At 40.8% G+C, this 23,696-nt stretch overlaps 4 protein-coding genes across 6 annotated transcripts in view; 2 read left to right on the top strand and 2 right to left on the bottom strand.

Moving 5' to 3' along the window:
• Positions 1-353: 353 nt before the first annotated feature.
• On the bottom strand, positions 354-7,310 carry ergic2 (ERGIC and golgi 2). Its single transcript, XM_058397268.1, has 14 exons — positions 7,135-7,310; positions 6,700-6,832; positions 6,034-6,142; positions 5,863-5,909; positions 5,547-5,614; positions 5,423-5,463; positions 4,493-4,594; positions 4,262-4,357; positions 3,742-3,797; positions 3,393-3,491; positions 3,129-3,226; positions 2,272-2,434; positions 2,092-2,171; positions 354-1,651 (listed from the first exon to the last, which is right to left on the bottom strand). The coding sequence occupies exons 2-14, from the start codon at positions 6,803-6,805 to the stop codon at positions 1,586-1,588; spliced, it is 1,131 nt and encodes a 376-aa protein (XP_058253251.1). The 5' UTR covers positions 6,806-6,832; positions 7,135-7,310; the 3' UTR covers positions 354-1,585.
• Positions 7,311-8,010: 700 nt separating this feature from the next.
• On the bottom strand, positions 8,011-12,034 carry kxd1 (KxDL motif containing 1). 2 transcript variants are annotated; one of them, XM_058397269.1, is made up of 5 exons: positions 11,878-12,034; positions 9,711-9,836; positions 9,479-9,631; positions 9,320-9,366; positions 8,011-8,742 (listed from the first exon to the last, which is right to left on the bottom strand). In XM_058397269.1, the coding sequence occupies exons 2-5, from the start codon at positions 9,803-9,805 to the stop codon at positions 8,495-8,497; spliced, it is 543 nt and encodes a 180-aa protein (XP_058253252.1). In that variant the 5' UTR covers positions 9,806-9,836; positions 11,878-12,034; the 3' UTR covers positions 8,011-8,494. The 2 variants fall into 2 exon arrangements, with proteins under 2 accessions (XP_058253252.1, XP_058253253.1); XM_058397270.1 differs by having other exon boundaries at positions 9,711-9,812; positions 11,878-12,032.
• A 314-nt stretch (positions 12,035-12,348) lies between these two features.
• Positions 12,349-19,446, top strand: edc3 (enhancer of mRNA decapping 3 homolog (S. cerevisiae)). Of its 2 annotated transcripts, XM_058397748.1 has the most exons (7): positions 12,349-12,493; positions 13,045-13,209; positions 13,335-13,621; positions 14,205-14,546; positions 14,660-14,813; positions 14,953-15,170; positions 16,026-19,445. In XM_058397748.1, the coding sequence occupies exons 2-7, from the start codon at positions 13,046-13,048 to the stop codon at positions 16,358-16,360; spliced, it is 1,500 nt and encodes a 499-aa protein (XP_058253731.1). In that variant the 5' UTR covers positions 12,349-12,493; position 13,045; the 3' UTR covers positions 16,361-19,445. The 2 variants fall into 2 exon arrangements, with proteins under 2 accessions (XP_058253731.1, XP_058253730.1); XM_058397747.1 differs by having other exon boundaries at positions 12,366-13,209; positions 16,026-19,446.
• A 1,854-nt stretch (positions 19,447-21,300) lies between these two features.
• The window catches only part of csk (C-terminal Src kinase), a 32,668-nt gene continuing 30,272 nt past the window's right edge, over positions 21,301-23,696 (top strand). Inside the window, exon 1 of the mRNA XM_058397447.1 lies at positions 21,301-21,729. The gene's annotated coding sequence lies outside the window, so the exon portion shown is untranslated. The remainder of the gene's footprint in view (positions 21,730-23,696) is intronic.

Below are 23,696 nucleotides of genomic sequence, written 5' to 3'. Positions count from 1 at the left end.
ATATATACACACATACATACATACATACATACACATACACAATATGTATATTGTGTATATATTACCCTGTAAACGCTGCGCCTTCTGTTATTTTATTACGAAAATGCAATCGTTATGGTCTGAATTCATTTCTATGAAAGTGATGAGATCCAAACAGCTGGTACATTGTTTTGTATGAATAAAAACATTGCACACTTTTTGTATGTTTTTACATGCTGGCAATACATCACTATAGAATTCCCAGTTACGTTCATCATACTGGTCAATAATGTGCTTTGAATGTTTATAGTCAGCCGAGTGGATATCAGTCACGTGTTGTAACGTATCTCGACGAAACAGGAGAGACAGAGAAAACAAGAAAGCAAGATTTTTTTATCAAGACTTGCATCAGGGGAAGGGATTCAAACCAACACAAGCACAGACGGTCCATCAGATGTGTGTACAAATTCCATTCTTAATCAAACCCCTCTGGTTCGGGACAAACAGTATGGTGATGTGTGTAAAAGGGTGATACAATAGTCAAAAGAAAGGGGGAAAAAACCATTTATAAACAGTGTTTAAAATATGCTTCCGTGGAAAATTTATTACCATCACACTTCTGTGATGTTTAATGTCTAAAACCTTTCACGTGAAGATCAGAAGTTAACATCCTATCCTAATCACATCCTCAGCTCATTCTCTATAAGCCTCATAGCCACTATATAACAACCTCCAGTGCTACCCAAGTACTCCACCTGTCTAAAACGAAGCAGAAACCACCCAGAGTTCAAGTTCTCTGAATTTTCCTTTCCTTTCCTCATTCTCTTCCTATACCAGTTATTTTTCACAAAATAACTCTCAGAAAGATGATTCAGCTGCTGAGGAAAGTGTCCAAAAAACAAGCTACATCACCGTCTCCACACGCATCTTAAATCGATTGCGGCTCAACACAACGTGACTTCCTCATAAATCATAATACTGCTATGATCCATTGCATCTTGCACGTTTTCCTGATTCGCCGGATTAAAATCACATCACTTATTTTCCGAGCGACGGTTTATCATTTATGGCTAATGGTAGAAGAGTCACATCTTGAGTGGCATTGATATTATAGAAAGGGAAAAAAAAAAAAGTATATAAAAAATAAAATATCTGGGTAAAATGTGGATGATACTGCAGTGATGGCTGGATGAAAGAGAAGGAAAATAAATCAGTCTAAAACATGATGTTTAAACTCTTAGGCTGGTTTCAGAAGGAAAGCGCTGCCTCTCACAAGCACAATAACTACTAATCGAATAAAAAAAGAATGGTTCCTCAGGACGTAACGTATCCCTACGATTGCCGAGTGTGGGAATGGAGGATCGACACGGTTATCATAATGACGGAAATGCTAAAGTGTTCTGTTGGTAATGAGAGCAAACAATCAATACTTTTGTTTACAGCCTGAGTTACAGTTATGTGCTTGGAGCAGGCGGCCCTTCGCGATACTACACTGCCAGAGAAGTCAGCTTATTTGTGGCGAGCTGCTTGCTACTTTAGTCCCGTAGTGTGCTTGCGTCTCAGATGGAGAAGATCCTCGGGTACAGGGGGAACCAACACGGAGCTGCTAGAGTCCACCGTTCTCTGACAGTAGAGGCGTCCGGCTGTTTGCATGGCCGTCCACGACACTGACCTACAACACGACACACGGGGTTTGAAAAATTCTGCAATATTGTGACTTGCATGATAGACAAATAACAAATGATTAGCACTGACACTGTCAGGATTTTAGATTAACATCAAAACACTTGGAAACACAATAAATAATGTAAACATTATTTAATCGGCTGGACTCCTGCCAAGCTCGATTATATATTTCTGGTGAATGAATGCAGGCAAATCTTAAAACTTTTCCTATTTAACAATCTCCTCTAATGAAACATTTGATTGTCCTCTGTGCACAAAGCCAGCTCCAGGCAGACACAGTGTATTAAGTTTGCAGTGGAAGAACTCGATTGTCCTTCGGGATCTATTCCAATGCTGACTTGGACTCATAACATTGTACACATCTAAAAATACTAAGATGAGAATTATGCATGCATAAATAAATAAATAAATAAATAACGTACGTACCTGTTTAGGCTTATAGACTCCGAGTTTAAAGCGACAGCAGACGACATCTACAACGAATCCAACCAGGTTGTGCAGCATGCCTAGGGAAAAAAAAACAACCCAGCAGATCACTCACATACTGTGAGGTCTAACTTCTTTACTCTTTCTATAAAACAAAGCCATCACGTGGGTTTATTGTACCTGTCGTAGAGAAGATGCCCCCGACAATGCCGCATAAACGCACAAGGAACTGCCACAGTGGCATGTGCTGCTCTGTTACCCGGACCATGAGCGAGCTGAAATCATACTTCATAAAAATTCCCGAGACGCCGTGACTTCCCGCTGCGTGGTTTATCACACGCTCCTGAAACAAACACGACCGAACCATTTAATAGCTCTAAAGTGATGCCTATTAAACAGAACAAAATCATGTGACTAGACATGATATAAACAGCGTCTGATTCTTCTTCTCTTCAACTTTTTCTCTGCCCTTTCCTCCTCAGACAGACAGCCAATGCTGTTGTCATGGCAACCGACACGGACGGGAAAGCGAACGTGACCGAGGTCCGAACAAACATATTTATAAAGGGTTTGCTCCGGTCTAAATATAGGATTAGTTCAGATTTTGTAGAACTTTAGTCGCTTATCTTACTACATTCTCTCGCATTAAATCAGAGCTTGTGTCATTTTCTTTCAAAGCCATGCACAGAAGCTACATAACACCTGTCACAGACCGCTGTGTGTGTTATTGAACAGGTTTAACAGGACTGGACTACAATCCTACATGTCATTGCATAAGCAGGAATGCAAGATGCTTTTGTCAGTTGTTCTGCAACCGGTTCCTGACACACCTCACCCCTCTTTAACTCTTAACTTTACTTCCTTCACTCTCTATAATAAGTTCTTAATACGAGTACTGAATTTTCCTTAATTCAGCGTTTCACCCGTTTTCTTACTTCCCCCAGGCTTTGAAGAACTGTGCCACAGCTTTAGAAGCGGAATAAAATAAAACATTACTGGTTTCTAAACACCAAGATCATTTCTTTTCATGAACCTACCCGTTCCGTGACGGAGTACTGATGCGTGTCCGCTGTCAGTTTGTAGGTTTCCAGTTTAGTCGGTACAATGGTGATGAAGTACTGAAACATCTGATTATCTGCCAAAACATAAATAAATAAATAGACAAAATGCTGAGAGAAAAATAAAAGCATAGAAAATAATCAACATGACTTATTACGCTATTAACAAAACACAAGAAATAACGTGTGTAATGAAATTGACATTATTTCCTGCTGGGCTGTAAAAGCTGACTGGTCACTTACGATCTGTGGACACTTTCTCAGTGCCGTCCAGCGGGTTCAGGATGCCTGGGATTTCCTCGCCGAAGGATAAGTGGTCTAATCGGTGGGAGAAGTTGTAAGCTGTGGATTGATAGGAAGACTGGTTGTAAGACTGCAGCAGGTTTTACGCCGACATGAGGATGGATTTGCATGACCCAGTGATCTTTTACTCCTCTCCAAGCTTTAGATCACTCTAAAGCTGGTTTTACTACGTAAACAAATGCAAAATTTTCACAGAACAAAGCAAAAAACAGCCAAAACACTGATGCTGGATCGTTCCTGTGAATAATTTTTTGTAACATTATTAATTATAAGGGGGGAAAGAACTTACTTTCATGGCTGACTAGTGCAGCTAAGTGAGCATGGCCTCTTGGATGTGGGATGGCCCTGAAACAGAGAATTACACTCATGTGAAAAGATAATGTAATGTGTGTATTGCACTGCAGATGCAGTCTTGTTCTGAATGCTAAACTGGATGTTGAGGCTAGATTTCTGCTTTTTGTTATCGAGGTTCTGTGTGTAACTTGTTAGTGAAGCTCATGCTGAGTAAGAGCATTGTTCAGACTGTGACGCCTCCATCAGCAACTTTCAGTGTCACGAGCTCACCCTCAGCAGTTCAACAGAAACCAAACTATCACATTTCTCATTTCCTGAAAGACAACTATTGATAAATATTGCACTCATCGTTCTTCACTAACGCACACTATACCTGACCATTACACCAATATGTGCTTATTGAACATCCAGATTTATTCCTCACATTGCTCTTATAATAGCCTCCGCTATTCTGAGAAGGCTTTCTACATGATTTTGAAGATTTGTGATCGTGATGGTGGGGGGGGAATGCATACTTGCCGACCGTGATGTGGAAGTTTCCGGCCACTTTATTAACGTAGAGGTGTCCGTGTATCCTGCAGGCGTCGGGTGGCTGTGAGGGAATGTCCTCTCTGAAGACGGAAAAGTGACAGGACACTGATAAATTGCACATCTTCTCAACTTTCCCCAGCGTGTTCTCTTTCCAGATCTGATGCTTGCTTGAAGAATGCGTAAAGAAAACAGACTGCGAGGAGATGAGGACTGACCTTGGGGGCAGTGCAGTGGGGGCTCCTCTCATCACGTTTTTAAAGAGGACGTCCTGGAGGGAGTGCTCCTCACGCAGCCTGTTCTGAACCAGCAGGAGTGTCCTGGTGGAAAGGCGGAAAAAATAAAAACAAGCTTCGTGAAAAACTGTTTAGTGTGGAGTTTGCATGCACGCGCATAAAACAATCCTTACCTGGCTATTCATGCACATTCAGATCCATGTGGTCAAGCGAACCGTACATGCTACTATCTTTCCACCTGGATTTTATTGTTATGGCGTGATGCTGTCTGACATGAAGCGGCGTTACGGTTACACAAAAAGTTCATTATATAAGTGTTTCCTTCCACTTATATCACAACGATATATAAAATGGAGCAGGACGTAATCATTTATGGCTGCGTTCAATGCTGTTGAACTCCCAAAACAAATTATTCGAATACTATTATATCACTTATAACAATAAGTGATATAAGAGTCAACAGACAGGACCAGAGAGCTCTTCAATAAATGTTAAATACAACAGAAAACTTCACCAGATCAACAATTAACAAAAACTCCCCGGATGTTTTTCACACCAGAAACGATCACCTGTTATAACCAGCGCTTCTTATTTGCCTTGCAAAAGGAACCAACGTCAGAGCTGCTGTTACAGGAAATGACCAATCAGAATCGAGAGATTAACAGCGCTGTGGTTTAAACAGTAATAATCTGGTGGCTTTTATTTGCAGTACTGCTAAAAATGCGTCAACATGGCGCAAGTAGATGCAAATTCTTTCCAGTTCACCCTATTAAACCTGTACATGTAAACGTAATCTGCGATTCTGGTTTAAAACTAAACCTATTTGTGGCATTTAGACATCCAACATATTAGTGTTACACAGATGCAGGAATAAAAATCAGTTAATACAGAGAGACAGTGTGGTTCATTTACCTATGCCATAGTCTCTGTTGAGGAGACAGCTCAAACAAAACCTGCAAAAGAGCCAGAAACCACATTATAACCACTGACATGAGACATTATTTACGCCAGCTGTGTCCATGGTGCTCATACACACCGGTTCATACTTCAAGCCGTCGGATGCTACCATAGTTTCAGCCAGGTCCAACACATCTGCACCCACAACTAGACAGAGGAAAGAGACAAATTCACGAGATGGAATGAATAGGATTTTTTTTTTTTCCTCCAGTTTTCCTGAACATTTAATCAAATCACACAAAGCACTCTTAACAGCGTATTCAGCAAAATGTTTCCTTGACTCCTTGAATTTAACACGTCTCTTTCATTAAATTAGTTCAGTCAGTCTGTTTGCACATCTCGGGTCATGTGACTTTTCATGGAGGAAGAACTGACTAAAAATAAATGATACTCACATTGACACCTCATGGCGACTGTGATGTCTATATTTATTCTTAATTTACTGTAAGAGAAGGTTAAAAAACAAAAGTTAACATCTTCATTTGTACATATTATAATTAATTACCACTGAATACAGACAGTCATATACAGTACGTGTCATGCATTAATGGAAATAAAACTATTACCTAGAAAAATCCGTATCCACTTCATATTCGTACTTCATCCACGTGTCCCGATAGACAAAAAATTCAAAGAAGGCCAGCAGTGCCATGGCAGTGAAGGCAATGAGAGACACTGAGGACAAGAAAAGCAACTTTCACTAATGGTATAATGAACCAATGTACACTATATTGCCGAAGGTTTTGGGACTCCCCAAATTCAGGGCCCCTTAGTTCCAGTGAAAGGAACTCAATGCTTCAGCATACCAGTCAAGTTCCTCCACACCAAACTCACTCATCCAGATCTTATGGACCTTGCTTTGTGCACTGGTGTGCAGTCATGTTGGAACAGGAAGGGGTCATCCCCCAACTGTTCCCACAAAGTTGGGAGCATGAAATTGTCCAAACTGTCTGAAGCATTAAGAGTTCCTTTCACTGAAACTCAGGGGCCGAGCCCAACCCATGAATTCAATGATTTAGATGGGTGTCCCAAAACTTTTGCCAACATAGTGTATCAAGAGTGTGAATAAATCCCAGGTTTCCTAAAGTCTAGTCCTCAATCAGGTCTCACAGTCTTGTACATTGTAGTGGTAAAATATCTGCTCTAACACACCCACTAGACCTCCAAGGCCAGGCTTGAGGAAACCTGTGGAGGAAATGAATCCGGGTGACAGAAAGGGGATGAAAACTCACCGGTTCCTCCACTCGCTGTTGTTTCCACATAACTCTCAGGCACCTTGGGGAAAGCATCCAGCTCCTTTACTAAATTCACAGCCTTCTTTCGGGACAGTCTCAGCATCTTTGGAGCAACAGACCACTCCTGAACCTGCGAGGAATCGGTCAGATAAACGGCAGCACATCTGTATAACCAAAATATTAGCGGCTAGCGCGCATTACTATCCCTTTACTCTAGCTAGCCACTTTTGTTAGCTTCTCCTTAAGATGAAGCTGGCAGTTTGACAAGCGAAACAAAGGAAGATAAAAAAATAAAAATAAAACAAGGGAAGGTTAAACCTCCCGTAAATTAAGACCCGAAGCTAAACATCAGCCATCCCGGCCAGCTACCGCTAGCGAACACCTGTAATTTCACACGCTAGTAAAGCTAGGCTAGCTTTAAATGCACCTCACCTGTAAAATGCTCCGTTAAATAATCATCGTTGATTCAATGTTCCGAATCTGAACATTCCCCTTTGTGAAACCGGGGTTAATGAACATGTAAACGGAGTGAAAGTGAAGAATGTTGTATCAGACGGACCCGCTGGGGCTTTGAGGCTGAAGTGCAGTCGTGACGATGCCTTGCTGTTGCATCATGGGAGTTGTTGTACTTCCTCGACGCCTGTCGTTCAGTGAGTCGATTCATCAGGTTAAGTGAGTCGAATCTTTGTGACTTGGGATTTGATTCACCGTTCAGAACCGATGGTTTCTATGTATAATTTAATTACTTCTTTTATTTGTATATTATAGCGCAGTAGATATTGGCACAAAGCAGCTTTACAGAAATCCCGATGAAGATTTAGATGTCTAATGAACAAACCAGAAGCGACAAATAGCAAGGAGTCGTCGTGGGGAGGAAACCTTGATAAGGAACTAGACTCAAAATGGTAAACATCCTCTTCTGGGTGGCACGGGATAGCTTTATCTTAATATCTGACTCACATCCTAAGGGTGAAAAACATAGGTACACATAAAGTGCTTGTTTTGGTGGGTAAAAAAAATATATATGCCTGATTTGAAAAACAGGTTCCGAATCACTTGCAAATGATTCTTTTGATTCACATGAGCCGTTCAAAATGAGATAATATGGGTAACTTATTGTACTATTTATATATGTATAAATAACAATAACTTATAAAGATGATAATGCGCAATACAACTACAACCGGATAGACATGAACACATTTACTGCAGCTATGCTGGAGAGAGAACTTTCTTATCATGAGTGGACTTAACATTAAGGTCAATAGGTTTGTGCTTATGAAGAACAGAGTAACGACCATAGTGTGATCATTGTATTGACCATGAGATATCAAACCTCTTTCCACACGGTCATATTTATTTTACGCTTGAATATCCAAGCTAAAGAACCAAGACAATCCAAGCGGCCCCGTTTTCACGGATGCTAAAATAAATGAAGGTTAAAGAAGCAATAATTAAAACAGGATGCGTATAAAAATACAGAATGAGTTAGAAATTACTAGGCAAGGCAATTTACTTTAATGTGACATGAAGCTGTTTGAAATAGTAAAACATACCATATATAACATTCATTTCTAAAAAATAAAGGAATTGAAAAAAAGGTTTCATTTATTTTTTTGACTAAACACACATTTGGCAAAGACACTTAGAGCATATTTTAGCTGTGGATAATGTCTAACAGTAGTACGTTAATGTGACTGGACGTGAGAAGTCCACACATGGGCTGTTAAATACAGAGCACAAGGTTACTCCAAATCTTTAGCAACATGTCCGAAAACAATCTGCAGATTCTCTAGATATTCACTGAATCTGGGCCCTCATCCAGCAGTACTGCCCTCTCGGGGCTGTTCGAGATCGGAGTGTCTGGATTCCCCTGAGAAAGCTCTTCAGAACAGCGGCTGATGGTGGGTGAGATAACGTCGGGGCTCGTGTCACATGATTCAGTGCTCTGTTCAGACGTGGCGGTGGTGGTGGCTACGCTGGGGGGGACAGGGTCAAAGTCATCATCATCGTCCTCCAGGCTGGAAGCCTCACGAATGTCTGTGGATGAACAAAGAGATAGGAGCTGAGCTGTAACCGGGGAAATGTATAATATGTAAACAGCAAAAATGAGATCAACGTTCAGTGTTTTCCTGCATGAATCAAAAGCCCTGAACTTGAACTTTATCACATGACCTCACATTAAACATCAGATATGATATTCTCTATAAATCTTCAGAAACAAACTGAATCAACAGTCTTACATATGAGCTGAGTTTGTGAGGTCATGAAATACTAGACTAGAGAGTGACGTAGTAACTTTTTGAAAGCCACTTAACATCAGATACCAACTTCACTCTCTATCTGTGACATAAGCGAGCCAGTTCATTCGTGTTCAATTAGCCAGCTAGCTTTAAGCTGGGAGGAGAACACGGTGGTGTTTCTAGGATGGAGAATGGAGGTATTTGCATATTCATAAAGCCTGGTATTCCTTCTAAGGAGAAAATGTAAAGAGGTTTCTTGGCCGTTTTAGTAGTTTATCCTTCATTCTGTAAGTCTATCAGTGTATTATATTACTTTGATTAGTTTTACTGGATTAAAATGATATTTCCATAGGTGAGAGTATAATAAAACTCACTGCAAAAGGCTTCAGGATACTGCTTAGCAATCTTGCCTTTTAATGTCCTGAAAAAGATTCAGTAATTTACATTCAATTAGCCCGTTCACATAAAACCTCCTCCTCTCCACACCACCATCTTATGCCAAGCAAAAAGATAAGGACTTCTTCCCACAGTACCTTATTCGTCGGAAAACGCTGTCCAAGTCCTTCTTCATTTCAATTAAGGTGCGAGTGTGAAGCAGAAAGCGGTCATTCATCTGCTGCAACCGCACATTGGACAAGCCGTTGAAGTTAATGAGCATCTCATTGGTCTTTTCGAAGCGGTCCAGCCTTGACAGGGAGTTACACAAGTGTTCAGAATTACAGGCGGATGAAAACGGTAAAATGTGATGCTTTGAAAAGAGCTCACATGTGTCTCTGGGCCTGGATGATGGCGTTTACGTCCTCAGAGTTGACCATGCTTAGCATCCTGCTGCAGAAGATTCCAGAAGCCGTCGGATCCATTCTGCAGCTTTAAAACCAGCAGGAGGAATACCTAGTCAGAATCAAAGAATCAAATTCTTTAATAGTTTACTTCAGTTTCAAAATTGGTTCTTTTTTTAATATTATTTAAATCCTGGAGGAAAAACCTATGCATGTAATGCTTGTTTGTGTTTGGATGCCCCTCCTGCCAGTCATTTTATAGACACCATATGGACACCTAAGGTCATGACTATGGAGCTTCCTGCAAATGGGAGGCATGAAGAACTTCTTTACCAATCACACATAACGCACCTTTAACAATATAGATTATTATATAATATATTATAATATTATTTTATCAACAATGCTATATGTTAACATTAGATAACTCAATAATTACATGCACCCTTAGATGTAAGTTAATTTATAATTAACTACTAAAAACATGCCTGATTTCATTAATGCACTGGGATTGCCCATGAATTGCGTTCCTCGTGATTGATTTCCATTTTCTAGCCAGTAAAGGCTGATTGAAATAAAATATCTTTTAATTGCTCAACAATGGAACAATTACACCGATCAGGCATAACATTATGAGCACCGAGAGGTGAAGTGAATGACACTGATGATCTCCTCATCATGGCACCTGTTAGTGGGTGGGATATATTAGGCAGCAGGTGAACATTTTGTCCGCAAAGTTGACGTGTTAGAAGCAAGAAAAATGGACAAGTGTAAGGCTTTGAGCGAGTTTGACTGGATGACTGGATCTCCAAAACTGCAGCTCTTGTGGGGTGTTCCCGGTCTGCAGTGGTCAGTATCTATCAAAAGTTGTCCAATGAAGGAACAGTGGTGAACCGGAGACAGGGTCATGGGCAGGCAAGGCTCATTTGATGCATATGGGGAGCGAAGGCTGGCCCGTGTGATCCGATCCAACAGACAAGCTACAGTTGCTCAAAGTTAATGCTGGTTCTGATAGAAAGGTGTCAGGATACACAGTGCATGACGGGTCAGGGCTGTTTTGGCAGCAAAAAGGGGGACCAACTCCAATATTAGCCAGGTGGTCATAATGTTATGCCTGGCTGGTGTATGGTTGAACAATGGTCTCAACAGTTACCAGAATAATAACGACAATAACACTTAAAAGCAGATATATTTTTAAGGTGTTCCAAATCTGGAATAATCTACAGGGTTCCTGTCGTGTTTCCTCCGCAAACCAATCAACAGAAAAGTTGTAACCCTTTCATTCAAACATAAAAACAGTAAACTTCCAGTTCTGCCATCTGTCCAATTGTGTGATCTGTACTTTAAGCAGACGAAATGTGCTTAATCTGAGTTTTTCATTGTTTGTTTCTTCTCTACATGCATTTGAAGGAGAACTAAAGGCTGAATAGACACTGCGCCTTCTTCATCACTGCTAATGGCGTCATAACCATTCCTGAAGCCATTTGTTAACACCAAATAATCGCCCGTCTCAGCTCTGTGATATTGAACACACCCTACTTTTCTGCACAGTATTCTGGGTTTTGTCACGTCTTTGATTTTAACAGATCCAACCATTTGTGCTTGAGCTCCAGCCACAGGCTCGCATACGCTGTTTGCCATTCCAACAGGGCATATAGACCTATAAGCTATATGCAATAAGTCCATTATACTTTGAGTGCAAAACATTACCATGGCTTGACTTCAATAATACCAAAACCTCACTACAGCATCCCCTAGAGACAAGAGCAAATCACTGACACCAGGTCTGATATACTTCCAAGCAAGAAGTATATCAGTATTAACAACAAATACTGCAGAAGCAATTGATAATCTGTGTTGAAGTTTCATACAACAGACACCTTCAGACATTAGTGTCCAGTGTATTGGGTTGAGAATTAGATGACCAGCAAAAAATAAATAAAAAATCGTTACCCAACACAATGTAAACAACGATTTATATACACATATAAAACTGCACATTTACTGTGTGTGCATTTCTTAATGATCTAAATAACACAAAAGCCCAGCAAACCTCGATGCAGTAACTCTGAAAGATGCTGAAGAATATCACTAGCTATAGACAACTCATTAGCATGGCAGCTAGCTAGCTATATACCAAACCCTGCTATTACCTTCGAGGCTTCTTATCAAACCCAAGCGTAGATAGAAATCTGCAAATATCAAAGAATCTTCATAATATTGCAATCGCAAATCGCCAAACGCATAAATAAGCCTATGAGTGGATGCAATGGAGTCGTTGTTGTCAAGCTGCCACGTGACATAAGTGTCACTACCGGAGGCTTTTAACAGTCGTCTTTGTAGTCATCTTGGACAAATTAGCTCTGATTTTGTGAGATTGTTTTAATTTTAGTCAATCTTAGAATCACGACTGAATATATATATATGTATATATGTTGAGAATGTGGATTGTTATTCTGAATATAAAGTTTAATGTATATGTTTTGTTCCGTTATTTCCGCCTTACCTCCATAACATCAGGTGGCGGTAGTGAGTTCAATGCGCACATGGCGCTTCATACTGACCCTCAGCGGCTTATAGAAGAAGTTGAGAGAGAGAGAGAGAGAGAGAGAGAGAGAGACAGACAGACACACACACACACACACACACACACACAGACAGACAGAGAGAGAGAGACACAGAGAGAGACACAGACACAGACACTTCGCAAATTTATTGAAACGTTTTTGGTCAACATTTAAAGTCAGATTTTCCCAGCTGTGTATCAAGGTATATCTCGCAAAACAGCGATCTTAAAGCTAGCTATTTGCTAGCAAGCTAGTTACTAAGTAGTTAGCTAGTTGGCTAGCATCCGTCTTCTGCCCAGCTAGCCGCTAGTTACTGCGTTATTGAAGGTAGAAGAGCGTTAGCCAAATGATTTGTTTTGTGTGTGTGTTTTATTTTTATAGTATTTTTTTTTTTTTTAGGTTTTTTCTCTCTATATGTGGAAATTTGCCTTAGACTGTTGGTAGCTAATTGTTACACAGCCGTGCCTCTTTTATGTTAAAACTAGCTAGCCTACCTTGGCTAATGTTACCCTACGACTTAGCCGGGTATTTGCGGGAGAGCCCACACTAAAAAGTTTCTTTAAACCAGTCAAGCAAACAATACTGATACAAATAAATATTGTCATTTGCTTTTATACTGTGTTTCTAGCTTGAGGAGAGTATAGTTTATATATTGAGAAGATTCTGGCTTGAGCATAGATAGATAGATAGATAGATAGGTTGCATGTGGTTAATCATAGCTCTTTGCTTCTTTTCCTGATTAATGTCTCGCAGAATGGCAGCAGACTGGTTGGGCAGTCTTGTTTCAATTAACTGTGGTCCGACTTTGGGAGTGTACCAAGGAGAAGTGTCCTCGGTTGATCAAGCAAGTCAAACCATCTCCCTAAAACAGCCTTTTCACAATGGCATCAAGTGTCCAGTACCTGAGGTCACTTTCAGGTAAGCGATCCAGTTTTAAATTTATGCCACGTGCAACGATTACATCCAAGCCTGTTGTTGCTCTGAGATGTTATTCTCTACATTAAAATATATTTCTTGTATTCGGACCATGTTTTTCTCTGCAGTGCTATGGACATCAAAGAGCTCAAAATCCTGGAAATCCGTAACGGCTCCAATGGAGTCACGAAGCAGAGTGTTCCTGAATCCGGCTCCTCCGTAACTAGTTACGCTGGACGCAAGGACAAAGGTGGAGGAAGCGGAGTAAACAGTGCTCCTGTAAATGTGCCCAAAGCTGAGCCCAGGCTTCACGATGGAGGCATGTCTCCTTCACAGCACTACTCTAAAAGCTACGTAGAGCGCCATGTAGAGATGGCAGGCCAGAGTAAAGGCTTCAGACGAAGACACAACTCGTGTAAGTATCTAGGCATTGGCTGCACAAAGCGTTCTTGTACATAACTCTTATACACTGGTCCATGTATACTTATATATATATATATATATATATATATATATATATATATATATATATATATATATATATATATATATATATATATATATATATGGTCCATGTATAGTTATATATAAGTATATAAAGATATATATATATATATATATATATATATATATATATATATATATATATATATATATATATATCCACTTATACTCAGGACCATGGTACAACACAACAGGAGTGCATAAAGCACAAATACATAACAATGTAAATACTAAAGCAAAGCCTGCAATTATTACAAAAGGTAGACACGACGACAGCGATGTTAAACATCGTCAAAACATCAGTGAACAGAGCAGAGACTGACTTTACACATGTTTCTGGCTTGAGGTATTTTTTGCACTCAAAGTATAATGGACTTATTGCATATAGCCAGACATATGCCCTTTGGAATGGCAAACGGTGTATGTATATGTTAATTCAATATATACATTGTTAGGTTTAGGAAATCATTAGCGCCTCTTTCTTTTCCCTTCAGGGTCGTCCAGCAGTAGAGGAGTGAATCAGGTCACACCGAAGAAGAACGGTTCAAAGAATGGCCAGATGAAGAACAAAGATGATGAATGTTTTGGTGACGGCATGGACGATGTTCTAGACGAGGACTTTGACTTTGAAGGGAACTTGGCTCTCTTCGACAAAGCTGCTGTCTTCTCGCAGATCGATTCTTCAGATCGGCGAGGTAACGGCGCACGGTCACGGGGGAATCCTGCAGAGCAGACGCCTTCACGTTACCGACATGACGAGAACATTCTGGAAGCCAAGCCTGTCGTATACAGACAGATCATAGTGCCTCAGTCAGGGGCAAAGGAATATAGCACTGGTAAGAATATGATTAATACTACAACCCAGTTTCTTTTTTCAAAAGGTTCTCTATCTTATAAATAATTGAGTGATGTAGTGACAAGAAGGGCTCTTTATTTTTTGTATTCCAAGATTCAGGGTTGGTTGTTCCCAGTATCTCAAATGAGTTGCACAAGCGCTTGCTGAGTGTGGCTGAGAATTACGGTCTCTCTCTGGAGCGTAGGCTGGAGATGACTGGTGTGTGTGCCAGTCAGATGGCTCTCACACTGCTCGGAGGCCCAAACAGGTCAGTGTGAATAATTGTGTTGAAGGCTAACAAATGTTATATAGCCTTTTTGTTAGTGGTGGTTTTGGCCAGAGCAATGTAGATCTCCTTTTGTGAAGAACCAAGGACTGTATTATTTATTCAGATTTATTTTTTGTAGGCTCACACCTAAAAATTTGCACCAGCGTCCAACAGTGGCTTTGCTTTGTGGGCCGCATGTACAAGGAGCTCAGGGAATCAGCTGCGGCCGCCACCTGGCCAACCACGAAGTAGAGGTCGTCCTCTTCCTCCCCAACTTTGTCAAGATGCTAGAAGCCATCACCAGTGAACTCGCACTATTTGGCAAGACGGGTGGCAAACAGGTTTCCAGCGTCAAAGGTACAGTCAAAAATATTAGCGCTGTACATACAACGATCAGGCATAACATTATGAGCACTGACAGGTGAAGTGAATAACTTTTATTATAACACTTATGAGGATTATCTCCTCATCATGGCACCTGTTAGTGGGTGGGATATATTAGGCAGCAAAGTTGATGTGTTAGAAGCAGGAAAAATGGGCAAGTGTAAGGATTTGAGCAAGTTTGATGAAGGGCCAAATTGTGATGGCTAGACCACTGGATCAGAGCATCTCCAACACTGCAGCTCTTGTGGGATGTTCCCGGTCTGCAGTGGTCAGTATCTATCAAAAGTGGTCCGAGGAAGCAACAGTGATGAACTGGCAACAGGGTCATGGGTGGCCACGGCTCATTGGTGCATGTGGGAAGCAAATAGAAGGCTGAAGGCTGGCCCGTTTGGTCCAATCCAATAGACAGGCTAATGGGCATGCTACAGGGCTGTTTTGGCAGTCAGAGGGGGACCAACATCAATATTAGGCAGGTTGTCAAAATGTTATGCCTGGTCAGTGTGTAGTGTCCATTATAAAAACTGCCATTGAAAGACAAGAATGGTATGAGTTGATTTAGTCACGAGCAAAACCTTTAATTAATTTGCAGTTTTATTGTTTATTATTCAATATGTTTGTAGTTTAGAAGGTTTGTGAAATGCTCAGAAGTGTTTTTCACTAGTGTTAAAAACATTGGGGTTTGTTTTATCAGGGTGTGTCTGAATAGGTTTTCCTACCCAGAGTTCCTGCCTTCTCCAGAATGGTGATTCGCCATTAAAACTATAAGGTGTCCCAGTCTTCTTAATGCACTTACTGTGAATTCACTCTCGTTTTTCTGTGTTCTGTCAGATTTACCAGATACCCCGGTGGACCTGGTCATTAACTGCCTTGACTCTCATGAGAACACTTTCCTGAGGGAGCAGCCATGGTACCGGGCAGCAGCTGACTGGGCCAATCAGAACCGAGCCCCTGTGCTCAGTATAGATCCTCCAGTGAGCGGGCAGGAGCAAGCTGTGGAGGCGAAGTGGTCCCTCTGCCTGGGCCTCCCCCTCCCACTGCCAGAGAGAGCGGGGCGAGTCTACTTGTGTGACATCGGCGTCCCGCGCCAAGTGTTTCAGGAAGTGGGCATCAAGTACCACTCGCCATTTGGCTGCAAGTTCGTCATCCCACTGCACTCAACATAAACACACTGTAACCCAGACTGTAACAGGGTCAGGCACAGGGTCATTGAGCCAGAACCTGCCTTAAATCCCAGGGTGGTCAAATGACGGTGTGAGCGAGCTCTTTCTGTTGTCGTACTGAATCCAGCATCTTATCTGTTACGTTCTTTAAAGCTATAGTCAAATCCTGGATGTTGAATTGGGGAAAAGAGAAGACTGGAGGAACGCACCCAGCTTGCGGTTCCGCCCTCTTTTCCATCTGTCTGTCCGTTTACCTTGGAACCAGCCTCTGACACTTTCAGCATTTTATTTTTCTTTAATCGATTCTTTATAGTCTTTACAGACTAGTGATGTGGTTTGAGCTGCAGGGCTCCGACCTGTTTGCACAAAGACGTGATATTTTATCTTATTAAACGCTGTGTAAAGATGACATCGACACAGAACCAGAATGATCCTGCTTGGGACTCAGTCTAGTTTGCTCAGATTCCTTCAGAAATATTTGTATTGAGAATAAATTTATCGAGTTTGGTTCTTCCTTGTCAGGGGAAAGAAGTGTAGCATTTAGGGATTTTTTTTTTATTTTTTATTTTTTTCCAAGCTTGTGCCAAATGTGATCAAAATCCGCATTAATGTGCAGAGTCTAAAGTGCTTGGGTGATTTAAAGAAGTAATCATAGCCTTTTTTTTTTTAACTTTCTGTTGCCCAAGCAGGTAGGATTCTTACTGAACAGATTTCTTCTTCTCCTTTTTCCCCCCCTCTCAGTACCCTACTGGTGAATTTTATTTGCTGGCCTGAATGACAGACAACCACCGACATTTTCACCTCACTTACTCAAACGATTTATTTTTCTTACAGGACTTGTGGATCAGTTTATGTACGTTTGTTCGAAGCGACAACAATAATTGGAAACACCTATAGTATGTGGCGTTGCGCACTTTTATACGAGTTTCACGCGAAAGAGAAATGTACTAACAATAAGCTGTCGACGTCCAAACTGTTTGTATTTGGAGAGTTTCAGTTTTAGTCTAAACTGAGTTGTGTCTCTAAAGAAAATCTACAATTTGGTTGCTTGAGAAAAGAAGCTTTTTCAAATTGTTCGATGTTCGTTTTATCCGCGTCCGTCTTGTAGACCGAACAACGTATTGTTTCCGTCACGTTTATTACCTTTTTGTAGAAGTTTCTGTTTTGTAATTTTATTACCTGCCCTCTTACATTTTTCTGTAGGCTTGTCTGTTTTGTCATGCGCTGTCAGTGTAGGAATTTACAAATGGACTGGATGTATGGCGAGATATTTCCACTGTTTAAACGAACGTGACAAGCGAGTAGAAAAGCGTAGTGGCTTTCATTTGATACGTGACAATGACGTACGATTAAGGAGGCCGATGGGTCGAGTATTTCTGTTCTGCCCTCTGTCTCTGTGTTTCCAGTGTCCTTAGCATTAAAGTGGCTGGATGGGAATTCCTAGATCTGCCACCTGTTGTCGAATTTAATAATGAAAATGTTTGTGGGAAACTATAGGAAAATGTATATGAAGTGCATCTTTAATGATAGCATAGCATTACCTACCACCCCCCATCGTAGCTGCACTCACCATTTGTCTTATAGCACCTGATTCAGAGGGGGAAAACGCTAGATATCGTCTTTAAAATGAGGTTGGCGTTTTGGATGACCTTTTTTGCAAAAATAGAATCCTGGGAAGGAAACGTAAAGTATAAGCACGAGCGTGCTGACAATTCGTGTATCGTTGTAGTAAAAGTCCAGAAGGAAGTTGTAACGACGGTGTACGCGGTGCCAAACGTGTCGCCCAGTCAGACTCTAGACATTTGTAATAGATCTGCTGCACTTGCACATCTTTCCTGAAGTGTATTAATTCAGTGTCAGAAAGCAGAGACACTTAAAACCATAGCTATAAAAAAAAAATGTCTAGTTTTCACCTAGCTTTCAGTCTTTTAGTTCTCTAATTTGCAGCAATGCTGCCAACAGGGTTAAGGTTTGGATTATTTTTTTTTTTTTTTTTTTGCTTTGCCGTCATTGACTTCTTTGCAATATTGAATCTTGCCCGAACCTTCAATCTATGCAGTGATTTAGGCAGAATCAAACGTGTGAAAGCTGACGTGTATTATAAGGCAGGAGGTTGTTGCACAGCTGACCGACTTTTAACTGGCCTTTAACGTAAGACTTTTTTTTTTTTTTTTTTTTTTTGTATAGATTTTACAAAGTGCTTTATAAGCAAGAGCAGTGAGAACTGAACAATCTTCACAATATTCCTAAAGAATAGCCCCGGTCATTTATTTGTAATATTTTCCCCCTAACTGTAAAATTTTGCAGACCTGAGAATGATGGTCAGAGGGTTCAGAGCTTATTTATATTGCAGTGATTTATCATATTATTATTATTTTTTTATTTTTGTTCATTTCGATTTCGTCCGCTTCGACTCGCATCTTTTTCAGTTCAGCAGTGCATGTTCTACCTTAACATATTGTGTGCAGAAAAAAATGCATTTGTATCATTCCAGGAATGTGAGGCTTATTATTTCTGAAAACAGACCAAAAATGTTTGGTATAACTTTCCCTCACCCACAAAAAATAAAACTATGATGATCTGTGGTCATTTTCAGTTATCATAAGCCAACAATTCTTTTTCTTTCTTTTCTTTCCTGTATTGAAATTGACCTCATGGCCATTGAAAGCCAAGTTTCGTTATAATGGAGCCTTGTTTTGTTCGTAGTCATGCTCACTGTTAAGATTTAGGGCTATTTTTAAAAAAAAAAAAAAAAAAAAAAAAGTAAAACACTTTCCTTTTTTTCTTCTTTTTTTTTTTTATCCACTGTGTCTAAAAGAAGCTTGCAACAAAGCTGACAATAATTTTACTCTTCTGGTTCATTCTAAAGCAATTGCAAAGTATGATTTATTTTGTGACTACTGTGGCTTGGTTTGTAAAAGAACAACCTTTATTTCCACCTCGTTGAAGATGTACAACATCGATGTTTAGAAAGGTTCGGGCGTTGGTTATTATTGACCCGATCCCTGAATGATCTCAGTTGGAATGTTAAACATGAGATTGATCGAATAAAGAAAGTGACTGCAGTTTTGTTGTCTTGTGGTGATATCGGACGTCCATCTCTGGCTTCCTGTGCATGGTATACAGCCTGCGTATGAGGAACGAGACGTCATGAGACGGTGAGTCTTAGAACTTGCGCAAAGTAAAAAGCGATTCAATGTCAAGCTCATAAACTCGTCACAAGGTGGCGACGCCAGACCACAATACAGTGTGACCATTTCTACATGTTCTAGAGATCTTTCAGCTGTATGGTCTGTACTCAGAACTCAGAGCAGTCCTTATATTCTATGTTTTCAAAAGTTTTGGGACACTCCTCCAAATCATTGAATTCAGGGGGTTGGGTTTGGTCCATTAGTTCCAGTGAAAGGAACTCTTAATGCTTCAGCATACCAAGACATCCATGGACCTTGCTTTGTGCAGGAAGGGGTCGTCCCCAAACTGTTCCCACAAAGTATGGAGCATGAAATTGTCCAAAATGTCTTGGTATGCTGAAGCATTAAGAGTTCCTTTCACTGGAACGGAGGGGCCGAGTCGAAAACCCAAATTTAATGATTTGGAGGGGTGTCCCAATACTTCTGGCAATATAGTGTATCTACACTGTGCTGTAAGTGTAGTAGATCTCTTAGAAACAATAGAGCAGTTATGATGCCAAAACATCAGTGAAATGGTCAATCATCTGTAAACCAGCTTTCCTCAAACCTTTCCACACATCAACACGGTTATATTACTTTGGTAACAAAATTAGAAAATAATGGATACTTTGGTTATGTTTTTTCTTTTTGGATCCTGTTTTAAAAACCATGCTTTGTTTTAGCACTAAATGTGTGGTGAACCCCTGGTCTAAGGCCTGGACATGTCATTGGATACCTTTTTTCATTTAGCTTGCTTTTATTCCCATGAATGTATTCAATACTCAACTGTAACTGCCTTATCCTGGTCAGGGTCACAGGATCACCGATCTGGAGCCAGTCCGTGGAACACTGAGTGTGAGTCAGGAATACACCCTGAAGGAGACCCCAGTATCTTACAGGGCAATAACCTCACACACTCAATCTTCAGGGGCAAATTAGAGTAGAAATATACCTATGGGTGTGTATTTGGGAGAATTACAGACATGAGGAGGCCATGTGAAGTCCTGACAGACTACATTATTACCGAGGGAGGGAGGGAGGGAAGGAAGGAAGGAAGGAGGAAAGGAAGGCAAGTGGGAGGGTGGGAAGGAAGGAGGAAAGGAAGGCAAGTGGGAGGGTGGGAAGGAAGGCAGGAGGGAGGGAGGGAGGGAGGGAAGGAAGGCAGGAGGGAGGGAGGGAGGGAAGGATGGATGGATGGATAATGCTCTTATATGAGCTTATAAATATTTCAAGATGTATGACATTTTTAGGTAGTAATGTTCAAAAGTAAATATTTCAATTTATTTGTATAGCGCTTTTAACATCGAACATTCTCTCAAAGCAGCTTTACAGAAGTATTGAATCATGGGGGGTGGTGGTGGATTGATTATAAAGTCTAAAGTTAAATTACTTTATTATTTTATCCCTAATGAGTAAGCCTGAGGCGAGGAAAAACTCCCAGTGATGATGTGTTGAAGAAACCTTGAGAGGAACCAGACTCCGAAGGGACCCTTGGGTGACACTGGACAGGAAATAATGCTGATGATGTTCTTCCTGCATCAGCACCCCAGAGCTCTGGAGAACATTTGGTGTCACCCTGATGTGATTATGAAAAGCATGAAAGATGCTACATTTCAGTCCTTCTATTTGGTATCTTCCCACATCATTGCACTCAGGGGTTGGCATGGAGATGCGCGCGTGTGTGCTCATAAATGCGCATGCGCTCTAGCGTGGTTCGTGGTTAAAAAAAAAAAAAAAAAAGAAAAGAAAAAGGGAGAGAGAGAGAAAAAAAAAAGTCCGCTTCCTTTTCAGGGCGCCTGTGTGTGAAAGTGTGTTTGTGTGAATATGTGTGAGAGTGGGCTGGCGTTCACCGAGAGCAGAAGCAGGTCTCATTCGCTCTCATTACACACTGGATACGAGCAACAACAGCTCCAGACTGCAGTGAGGTTGTCTTTGTTGACGGTGTTTGAGCTGCACCAGTTTCTTGGTTCACGCGCTGGCCTGACTTGTTGTGGCTGAGGCTTTCACAGTGTTCTAAGGCTTTTTTTTTTTAAGGTTCACGCCTCTCCTCTATTGTCTGTGTGTTGATGAAACAAGCTGAATTGAGAGGAAGAGCTTGCATGGGTTTTTTTGGACTCAACAACTGCTTCTGATTCCCGACGAATCATTTAGGAAAACCATCCTCTGCACGGTTGCTGTTCCTCGACGAGCACGCGCACACAGGTCAGTTTGTGTTTATCTGCTGCCCCTCTTTCTTTGCTTTGATCTCCTCTTCATCTCTGTAAATGTTTTCCAATGCACAAACTTCTGTCTCTTCCTCTGCATTCTTCCTTGTCGGGTCTTCATCCATGTCCAGCTTGATTTCTGGTCGGTACACAATGTGGTCATTTAAAGAACATTTTAAAATGGGCACATTGTGCAGGATGTGAAGTATGTAAGAAGAAGGGCTTGGCCTCCACACAGCTGTCCCAGTTATGCTGTCTCAAGTGGCCCTGTTGAAGCTTCAGTGTCTCATTGAGACCAAGAATATTAACTCTCAAGTGGTCCACTGGGGGGTTTTGGTAATGGTCTGGTATTCCGAGTAAATTCCCAGTAATGTGGACTATGCTACAGTAAAAAATGGCACACAGTGTCCTCTCCAGTGAAGCCTCCTTGTCAGGGGTGGAGGAAGGGAGTGCTGGATTGACCCCCCTCTCCAGTGCACCATAGTTCCATGGGGATGGGAATGGCTTTGTGTCCTTTTTATGAAACAATCTGGCAGTATCAGTAGATCATAATATTTCAATCGTCAGCATGGACACCTCAAAACATCAGTTATACACAGGAAATGCATATGTAAACGTCATTTCTTTTCTGAGTATGATTTCAGAATGGTCTTCTACGGGTCCTAAACCGTCCTCCTTGGGTTCTGTTCCCAAAGACGTGTAGATGAATTGTTATTGATGTAGGAAATTTAACAAATCTTGTATCATGTTTGGTCGGTGCAACAAGTAACTTGCTGTCTCGCATGCTTCACGGTCCTCGGTTCAAACCTGAACTAGGGTTACTATCTTTGTTTTGCACACTCTTTCCGTTATCCTTGTGGTATGTAGGTGTTGCGACGAGTTTAGAATTATATCTCGATTTATATCTCTGTTATCGGCGTACGATATCACTCCACACTGCTAGCTGTTTAACAGGAATTCTTGTTACTGTGTAACCGGCATGGTGTATTTTATTTATTTTTGCATGTCATTATAGTTTTGCTATGTACTAATGGCACTTTCTTTCTATTGCCGAATGTAGATTGTAAATTATAATGTGACAGTAAATCTACTGAAATGTAATTTAAGACCTTTCACACTGAGGTATGATTTTATTTGTAAAAAAATGAATAAATAAATGGAGAAGCAGGGAATGAAACGTATATTTTAGTGTCAAGTTGTTCAAGGAAAAAGTTAAGAAAATTGGGACGTTTTTAAGGTTCCTTTGTGTCCTGATCCCCAAGAAAACATACTAAGAAGTGTGGATGAGTGTGAAGGTCTATTCCCCTGCATCCCTGAGCAGGATAAAGTGCTTACTGAGAATGAATAAATGGCAATAAATTGAAATTTTCACAACGGTAATATTGTGCACATTGACTGTGTGTGTGTGAGATATTTAAGTATACAGAAGAACATAAAAATATATTTGCCTGAGGTTTCTATTAAAACATGGTGCATTTTCAATTTTTTATATCTAAACATCGAACCATGAATGCTGTTTTGTCTCAGTACCGTTAAGTATAATGTAATCCTACCAGTGTTGACTATGGAACATCTGTAGAAAAAAAAAAAAAAAAAAAAATTCCCACCAGTCAAATAGGCAATTATTCAAATGCTTGTCTTGTTCTGGTGTCAAAAAAAGGCCCAGTGTGGTTTATTTGGAGCTGATTTGAATTAATGAACAAGAGATGGATTTAGTCGCGCTGGCCTCAGAAGGTCACTTCCTCCTTCTCGGCACAGAGCACACACTCTGACCTCACTGGCACTCCGGCAAGTTCCAATCAAATCCCACAGCCTGCGCCATCCCACGCAGTCAGCCGTGTTATTACAGATCAGCTTTGTACTGATAATCAGCAGAAGTCTTGAGATTGAAATACCTACACTAATATTTTGATTGGTAACCGGAGGCACTTTTTAATGAGTATTAGACGCAAGCCAGTTTGCAGC

The sequence above is a fragment of the Hemibagrus wyckioides genome, linkage group LG08 (genome assembly GCF_019097595.1).
Source record: "Hemibagrus wyckioides isolate EC202008001 linkage group LG08, SWU_Hwy_1.0, whole genome shotgun sequence".
Classification (NCBI taxonomy): Eukaryota; Metazoa; Chordata; class Actinopteri; order Siluriformes; family Bagridae; genus Hemibagrus; species Hemibagrus wyckioides.
This window is presented reverse-complemented; position numbering and strand designations above follow the sequence as displayed.